Source organism: Mirounga angustirostris, unplaced genomic scaffold (genome assembly GCF_029215605.1).
Source record: "Mirounga angustirostris isolate CCGP_5_RB_7025 unplaced genomic scaffold, mMirAng1.0.hap1 SCAF_7, whole genome shotgun sequence".
Classification (NCBI taxonomy): Eukaryota; Metazoa; Chordata; class Mammalia; order Carnivora; family Phocidae; genus Mirounga; species Mirounga angustirostris.
Genome location: NW_026991715.1, coordinates 46,430,019 through 46,439,011, shown reverse-complemented (window position 1 = coordinate 46,439,011; position 8,993 = coordinate 46,430,019). Strand labels below are relative to the sequence as shown.

Below are 8,993 nucleotides of genomic sequence, written 5' to 3'. Positions count from 1 at the left end.
CTTTATCGTTCGGACGCGCCGTCGACACTCCGTGGGGCCAAGTCCCCTTACCCAGTGTTTCAGTGTCCCTCCAACTGTAGAGGCGGTGCACGGGCTTCATTTCACCACCCACCCGTCCCAATCCTGTTAGCAGCACGGGCACGTTCACTCTACCCATGAAAGGCGGACACGGATTTGCTCCCCCAGCCCGCGGTTTCCGGTCACCGAATTACACACTTTCATTGACCGTCTCTGGCAGAGACAGCGTGGGCGGGCCAGGTTCGCCCCCGGACAAAGCGCAGGCGCCCCTCACGGTCTGCGCACACGCTGGTGTACGCGCGCGAGGCGACGGTGGACAGCGGACTCCGTCCCCGGCCGGTCTGCGCGCCCAGCTCCCGCCGCCGCAGGAGCCTCAAGCGGAGACGCCCGCCCAGCCGCCCGCCGCCTACCTGGCGCGGCCCGGGGGTGCCGGGATCCCCGCGTCCCCGAGGCTCCGCCCCGCAGTTCCCGTCACGTGCCGCCGCGCCGCCCAATCAGCGTCCGCAGCGCACAGGCTCGCGATTCAAACTGCGGCGCCGCCGGCTCGCTGGGATCGGCGCTGGGGCGGCCGCCGCCGCCGCAGCTGCGTACCGGCCATGGAGCACCGCATCGTAGGGCCCGGTCCGTACCGGGCCACCAAGCTGGTGAGTGGAGGTGCCAGGGCCTGGGCGACGCCGCGGTCCCCGCGATCTGCAAGGTTGGCGGGGCCCGAGTATGGAGGCCGGACCCGTTCCGGCCTCGGCGGCCGTTTTCTGGACGATATTCAAAGAAAGGCTTACCGGGCCTGGCGCTTGGCACGTAGTGGGTGGGTGCAGCTTCGTTCCCGAGACACTGGACTGGTTCTTGGCAGTAAGTGAGCCTTCCGATTTAAAGCGCCCGAAAGAACAGAGTGACCCCACCCCCACCCCCTTTGTCCCCTGGAATCGAACGCCTGCAGCCCGGAGAAGAAGGGCCCCGTGGGTAACCTCAGGGTCCCCACCCCTTGTAACACTAACCCTTCGCCGCAGCCCAGGCCGGGCGTGTCTCCGTCCTGAGTGTCACTTGTGGTGACACTGAGGTGCTTTCTAACGGTGCCCGGAACGCAGGTGGGTCTTGGCCGCTTTTCTGGTTCCCAGCGTTTCTGGTCTGTCAGCACCTACCTAAATCAGCGGTTGGCCCCATCGGATGTTCTTTTTTTGTTTTTTCTTCTTTTTAAAGATTATTTGACAGAGAGAGCGAGAGCAGGAACACAAGCAGGGGGAGTGGGAGAGGGAGAAGCAGGCTTCCCGCCGAGCAGGGAGCCCCATGCGAGCTGGATCCCAGGACCCCGGGATCATGACCTGAGCCGAAGGCAGACGCTTAACGGACTGAGCCACCCAGGCGCCCCCGAACAGATGTTCTGAAAGAGCCTTTACAGACCCTGAGGGTTCAGGGTGCTGCTTTTTCTCCTGGGAGAAGAACTTTGGTATTCAGGGGTCTGAGGTGTACTTGATTTCTTTGTGATCTGGAGCAAGTGATTTTAGTGATTTGCGTTTTACAGGATCACTCCGACGGAATAGTGGTGACAGTTAGGTAATTGCAGGTGTTTAAAGGCTTTCTATGGAAGTCTGCTGGTAATTGGGGGGAAGGGACCCCGCTCCTTGGTCTTTTGCCACTTATGGCCACATATAATTTGGGAATTGGTTTCATTGTTCTGTGTAACCTAACGGATATCCAGGAAAAGATAGGAACAGGATGGGAGGAGTTACTGCACTCATTTTTTTTTAATTTAATTTTTTTATTGTTATGTTAATCCCCATACATTACATCATTAGTTTTAGATGTAGTGTTCCATGATTCATTGTTTGTGCATAACACCCAGTGCTCCATGCAGAATGTGCCCTCTTTAATACCCATCACCAGGCTAACCCATCCTCCTAACCCCCTCCCCTCTAGAACCCTCAGTTTGTTTTTCAGAGTCCATCGTCTCTCATGGTTCGTCTACCCCTCCGATTTCCCCTGCTTCATTCTTCCCCTCCTGCTACCTTCTTCTTCTTTTTTTTTTTCTTAACATATATTGCATTATTTGTTTCAGAGCTACAGATCTGAGATTCAACAGTCTTGCACAATTCACAGCGCTTACCAGAGCACATACCCTCCCCAGTGTCTATCACCCAGTCACCCCATCCCTCCCACCCCACCCCCCACTCCAGCAACCCTCAGTTTGTTTCCTGCGATTAAGAATTCCTCATATCAGTGAGGTCATATGATACATGTCTTTCTCTGTTTGACTTATTTCGCTCAACATAATATCCTCCAGTTCCATCCACCTCGTTGCAAATGGCAAGATCTCATTCCTTTTGATGGCTGCATAATCCATGGTATATAAATACCACATCTTCTTTATCCATTCATCTGTCGATGGACATCTTGGCTCTTTCCACAGTTTGGCTATTGTGGACATTGCTGCTATAAACATCGGGGTGCACGTACCCCTTCGGATCCCTACTTTTGTATCTTTGGGGTAAATACCCAGTAGTGCAATTGCTGGATCATATGGTAGCTCTATTTTCAACTTTTTGAGGAACCTCCATACTGTTTTCCAGAGTGGCTGCACTAGCTTGCATTCCCACCAACAGTGTAGGAGGGTTCCCCTTTCTCCGCATCCCCGCCAACATCTGTTGTTTCCTGACTTGTTAATTTTAGCCATTCTGACTGGTGTGAGGTGGTATCTCATTGAGGTTTTGATTTGGATTTCCCTGATGCCGAGCGATGTTGAGCACTTTTTCATGTGTCTTTTGGCCATTTGAATGTCTTCTTTGGAAAAATGTCTGTTCATGTCTTCTGCCCATTTCTTGATTATTTGTTCTTTGGGTGTTGAGTTTGATGAGTTCTTTATAGATTTTGGATACTAGCCCTTTATCTGATATGTCATTTGCAAATATCTTCTCCCATTCTGTCGGTTGTCTTTTGGTTTTGTTGACTGTTTCCTTTGCTTTGCAAAAGCTTTTTATCTTGATGAAGTCCCAATAGTTCATTTTTGCCCTTGCTTCCCTTGCCTTTGGCGATGTTTCTAGGAAGAAGTTGCTTCTGCTGAGGTCAAAGAGGTTGCTGCCTGTGTTCTCCTTTAGGATTTTGATGGATTCCTGTCTTACATTGAGGTCTTTCAACCATTTGGAGTCTATTTTTGTGTGTGGTGTAAGGAAATGGTCCAGTTTCATTCTTCTGCATGTGGCTATCCAATTTGCCCAACACTATTTGTTGAAGAGACAGTCTTTTTTCCATTGGACATTCTTTCCTGGAAAGCACCTCAATTTTACCAGAACTTCCCAGGTAGTCAGTTCAGTTGTCAAATTTATTCTACTTGAGATCTTTGATCTTAAATCAAGATTCTGGAAGCACAGAAAACAATAGGAAATTTTTTTAAAAAAGTGAGACTTCCTGCTTTATCAGTGATCTCCGTCATCATTGTAGATGCTTTAACCTCATTATAAAATGTATAAATGTTTCCTGGAGCATAATTCAGTTGTGTCTTACAACTTTTACCAGGTAAATCACAAAGTTTGTGACTAGTCGTCTCTTTACTTACCTTCCCCAGCTTACCTTTCCATCTCCCTGTCCCCACTTATCATTTCGCCCTTCTCCCAAGATCACCCTCAACCCAGTCTTCAGGAAAAGCTTGGGAAAATCATTGGCATATAAAGAGTAGGCTTTTACTTCCTCCTTTCATGACTCCCTTTACTGTTTCAAACCATGTACAGCTCCATTTTCTAAAGCACCAAAGTCTTATCTGAAAATAACATTTTATGGACTAGGTAAATTTTTTTGCCAAAAATCAAATGACAGACTCTAAGTCATTACATGATGAATATGGAAGTTAATTAGAAACTTATTCATCTTCATTGAAATAGCTTTCGCTTTTGTAACCCACATACAAATACAGTTGACTCTTGAACAATGTGGGGATTAGGAGTGCCCACCCATGCGCAGTTGAACGTCCATGTATAACTCCCCCCAAACTTAACTACTAACAGCTTACTGTTCACTGGAAGCCTTACTGATAACATAAACAGTCAATTGACACATATTTTGTATGTTGTATGTATTATATACTGTATTTTTATAATAAAGTAAGCTAGAGAAAAGATGTTATTAAGAAAATAATAAGGAAGGGCACCTGGGTGGCTCAGTCGATTAAGTCTCCACCTTCGGCTCAGGTCATGATCCCAGGGTGCTGGGATCGAGTTCCGCGTTGGGCTCCCTGCTCAGTGAGGAGTCTGCTTTTCCCTCTGCCCCTCCCCTCTGCTCCTGCTCTCTCTCTCTCTTTCTTCCTCTCTCTCTCTCAAATAAAATCTTTAAAAAAAAGAAAATCAGAAAGAAGAGAAAATACATTGACAGTACTGTACTGTATTTATCAATGAAAATCTGCATGTAAAGTGGACCCATGTAGTTCAAACCCCTGTTTTTCAAGGGTCAACCGTAGTTCATCATTTTAATAGAAATAATGAGGAGAAAGAAAATTGCTTTTATAAAAATGGCTTTAATCTACTGATTCTTTGAACTTGATTCTGAGTTACCTCTACCATCTGATGCAAGTGGTAAAGTTTAAAACCCTTACAGCTGTCACTGAATTTGAGAACTAGAATGGACATGACCAATTGTCTAGTCCAGTTTCTTCCTTCTCTTGAGGCCTATAGGGGTGAACTGACTTGATCAGGTTTGCCGTGCTCGTCTGTGGCAAGTTCAGCTAGAGGTAGAGTCTGGTGTCTCTGCGCTCCCGGGCCAGGTGCTAGAGCATGATAGCACCATTCTCACAATGTTTTTGGTACTAAGAAGGAAGGAAATGGAATAAATATCCTGGAGAAAAAAACAGGAAGCACATTTCAACACTCAGTGCTGTATTTTGTAGTTTGGCTCATGATGTGAAGTAGAAACAATTGTATGATTCCTTATTTTAGATCCCTAGTTTAAGGGATAAATAAATAAAACAAAGGTGATTTTTTTTTTTAATCATGAACAAATCTCTTTTGTTCCTTTTGCTATAAAGATTTTCTCTCCAAATAATATGTCATGGAAAAAAATCACATTCTCAAGCTCTGTCTTGTTCTTTGTTGACATAGGATCTTTTCCTTCTAAGTGTGACTGAGAATTTTGAAGTATTTTACAGGTAATGTAATTCTTCTTTCTTGACAGAGTAGCCGAATTACAACATAATTATTTTTGGAAGTAAGTAGGAACAGAGACCATAGTTCTCACTAGGTTTTAGAATTCTGAAGTGTTTCATGGACTGAGTAAATATAATCCATAATGATAAGTGCCATTAAGAATCAACATAAATAAATTAAAAATTAATTTTATAAGATATGAGCTTTGATAAAGATGTCTTATTAGAAAATTTCTAGTGTGAAATGAAAACCAGCTATCAACAGAATCAGTAAAAATCCAGTCTTAATAGTTTTTTTTTTCTGTGTGTGGAATACACGGAATGAAAAGGTCATTCAGAAGAGTAAAAGTATGAGAATTAAAATTTTTTTTGGAAAAAAATTTATTTTTAAAGGAGACCATAGGTAACCTTGGTCTACCAGAGATTTAAACTTAGTATTAATTGACTGTAATCACAATGGTGTAGTATTGCATAGGAAGACACAAATAGCTCAGTGGGATAAAAAAGAGAGTTCAGAACAGAATCAAGAAAGATACTATGTAAGGTAACTTAGTATTTCAATTCATTGAAAAAAGGGTGATATAATTGGCTCTCCATTTGGAAGAAAATAAAGTTAGAGGTGTTTTCCTCCCACCATAAAAAATTCTAGTTGAAGATTCAAATATTTAAAAAAAATCCCTCTAAAATATTAAAAGAAAACTTTGATAAATATTTTTAATACCGCTGGATGGAGAAATCTATAACTTCCTTCCCCTAAAGGGGAAAATCCTGAAGCTATAAAGAAAATAAAGATATATTTGTTTCATTAACATCACCATCAACAACAAAACCTTCATATAGCTAGAGACCACATAAATTGATAAGCCAGGAGAAAACATTTCTAATATATTTTTTAAAAGGATTAAGATTCCATATTCATTCATTCATTCAGAACACCTTTATTAAGCACATGCACCATATGAGAGGCACTGTCCTCAGTTGTAGAGATACTGAACTGAGCAAAATAGACTAACTTTCTTGACTTCTATGCACTTTGACTTAAATGCTAGATTTAAACATTTTAAAAAATTGGTTAAGAAAAAGAGGGAGACAACCCAATAGAAAAAGGTCAAGTCTCAGATAAATAAATGAAACTTACTTAAGATGAAGATAGGAACATGAAAACAAAATACAGACATATCATTTCTTAAACACAGATTGGCAGAAATGAGAATGGTAACATCTAGTGATGGCCACAGATAAGGCAGCATGCTCTGATATTGCTGGTAGGACTGTGAATTGTTACATCTGATCTAAATATGCTGATAAAATTTAGAAATCCATTCTATCACAAATAAATAAAAGCATTGGTCCTTTAAGTTATTTATTCATTTGAAAGAGAGAGAGAGAGAGAGATGTGCAAGTGTGGGGGAGGAAGAAGGACAAGGTCGGGCCAACTCCATGCAGAGCATCATGACCTGATGTGAAATCAAGAGTCGGATGCTTAAGCAACTGAGTCACCCATGTGCCCCAGGGTTTTTAAAGTAATATTTTGAAACAACAAAGTGGAAACAGATCCATGCCCATCAGTTAGAAAATGCTTTAGTAGGGACATCTGGGTGGCTCAGTCGTTAAGCATCTGCCATCGGCTCAGGTCATGGTCCCAGGGTCCTGGGATTGAGCCCTGCATCGGGCTCCCTGCTAGGGGGAAAGCCTGCTTCTCCCTCTCCCACTCCCTCTGCGTGTGTTTCCTCTTTCGCTGTGTCTCTCTCTGTCCAACAAATAAGTAAAATCTTAAAAAAAAAAAGAAAATGGTTAAGTAAAATGGCACTCATTTATTCATAAGACTAGGCTAGATCTACAGGTATTGACACAGAAAGACATCTGTGCTGTGTTCAGTGCAAAAACAAGTTGGGGAATGTGTACAGTAGGATTGATCACATTTCTTAAAAAAGGAAGCAAACAACAATACTAATAATAAGTAACATACATTAAAAAGGGAAAATTCTATATGTGTGTGTATGTTTGATAGGTATGTGGGATCAGAGAGAGACTGGGCAATCTCTTTTATATATGCTTCTGCATTTAATTTGTTACAATGTGCATTATTACTTACCTAATTAAAATAAGTAGAGGAACTACTCACCAGCTTGAATCAATTAATAGGCATATTTACTTCTGGTTTGAAATATGGGATTCCAGGGACCCATGTCTTCATTACATTTATTGCATAATGTATAAAGTACTATGCATTAAGTTTAATTGATAATGATTATGATAATTCAATAAACATAAAATAAATGAAAATCTTTTTTATTAACTCTTCTTCCCTCCCCACTCCCAACGTGCTTGATCAGGACTAACATAAAGGCTAGATGTCAGCAGAGAATTAAAACAACAACAATGATTAAAAATATGTGGAGACTGTTTAAAACCATGTGTTCATACGTATAGGTGGCATAATGAAATGAGTACAACTCAGTAAGTTTTCATATGAGCACCCCATGTAACTGATACCCAGCTCAAGATAGGTAACATCCTAACGCTCCCCTTGCCTTTCTCCGTCTTGACCTCCATACAAAGTAACCACTGTTATGATTTCTAATACCATGGATTAGTTTTGCCTGCTTTTTGACTTCATGTAAGTGGAATCATATAGTTTGTTTTTTTTTTTTTTAAAGTAGGCTTCATGCCCAGTGTGTAGCCCAACACAGGGCTTGAACTCACGACCCTGAGATAAAGACCTGAGCTGAGACTAAGAGTTGGATGCTCAACCAACTGAGCCACCCATGCGCCCCAAGCCTTGAAAATCTTTTACTTACAACCTTCCCACTCAAAAGAAAAAAATAACTTTTAAAAATGTATTCTATTCATTCAGTAAGTATTTACTGGAGATATTACCACCAAGTTGTCCCTTCATGTGAACTTAATGGATTCTTACATTCATGAGAAACAAATGATCAAAACTATGGCTAAAACTGAGCCCAATATGCCTAATTCACTTCTTAGGGCACTATGTTTAATATGATTTAACTTCATTCAACAAATATGTACTGTTTATTACATGAAAAGCATTATAGGGAGAGAAGAAAAGAGAGATGTATGAGACATAGTGCCTGATGTCAAAACATGTTTAAAAATTCAGCAAAATATTTTCCTATTTAAAAAAACAAAACCTAGACATCCACGCCTTCATCAGCCTTCCCTAGATTAAATGAAATGTTCACATATGGTATCCTTCCTACATAATTACACCAGCAGCTTTTTCGGACCCTAGGCTTCCTGCCAACCTTCCTAAAAGTCCTGGAAACTCACAGTCTTACTCTCATAACCATTCTCCCTTCTCCCAGCCTTCTCTTTCAGGTCTATCACTGCACAAACTGAATCTTTCCTTCTCACCCCCCTTCCCACTGAAGCCAGAAAATCTTTTTCTAACAACTACAGTTCTGATCTCGGCATATTCTTTTTATTTTTCCCACTTCTGGCTCCTGTTTTCCCTTCTGATCAGGCCTTTTCTTCCAGGTTTCTCTTCATTCCTCCTGCCCAACCCTGTTTGAAATGATGGTCCACTCTTCTTCCACACAACACCGGAGATGTACAGGACCAAGGTGGGGTCCGTGCAAGCACACACCCTGGACATAGAGCATAGTGCCCGACATACAGTAAGGATTCAGCAAGCAAATGCTTAATTGGTCTTTCACTTTTTCTACTTTCTTTAACTACCTTCTAACTTGTTGCAATTGAATTCCACTCTGATTCCGAATCATGTCTTCCTTGGAGCCAAATTCAAACATCTTTTCGCCTTGGGTATATATTAATCTTTCTACTTAATTTGACACTGTTATATGCCATCCTCCAAATTAAGTTGGTCCAG

At 42.1% G+C, this 8,993-nt stretch overlaps 1 protein-coding gene across 6 annotated transcripts in view; it reads left to right on the top strand.

Annotated features, from left to right (window-relative positions):
• Positions 1 to 235: 235 nt before the first annotated feature.
• DEPDC1B (DEP domain containing 1B) overlaps positions 236 to 8,993 on the top strand; it is a 458,815-nt gene continuing 450,057 nt past the window's right edge. The window contains exon 1 of one of the 6 annotated variants that reach the window (XM_045895294.3): positions 236 to 662. In XM_045895294.3, coding sequence (XP_045751250.1) covers positions 615 to 662 — 48 coding nt within the window. In that variant the 5' untranslated portion in view covers positions 236 to 614. Of the gene's footprint in view, positions 663 to 956; positions 1,104 to 8,231; positions 8,782 to 8,993 lie in introns of those variants that run through there. The other 5 variants (XR_008507514.2, XM_045895283.2, XM_045895287.2 and 2 more) reach the window with 5 other exon arrangements.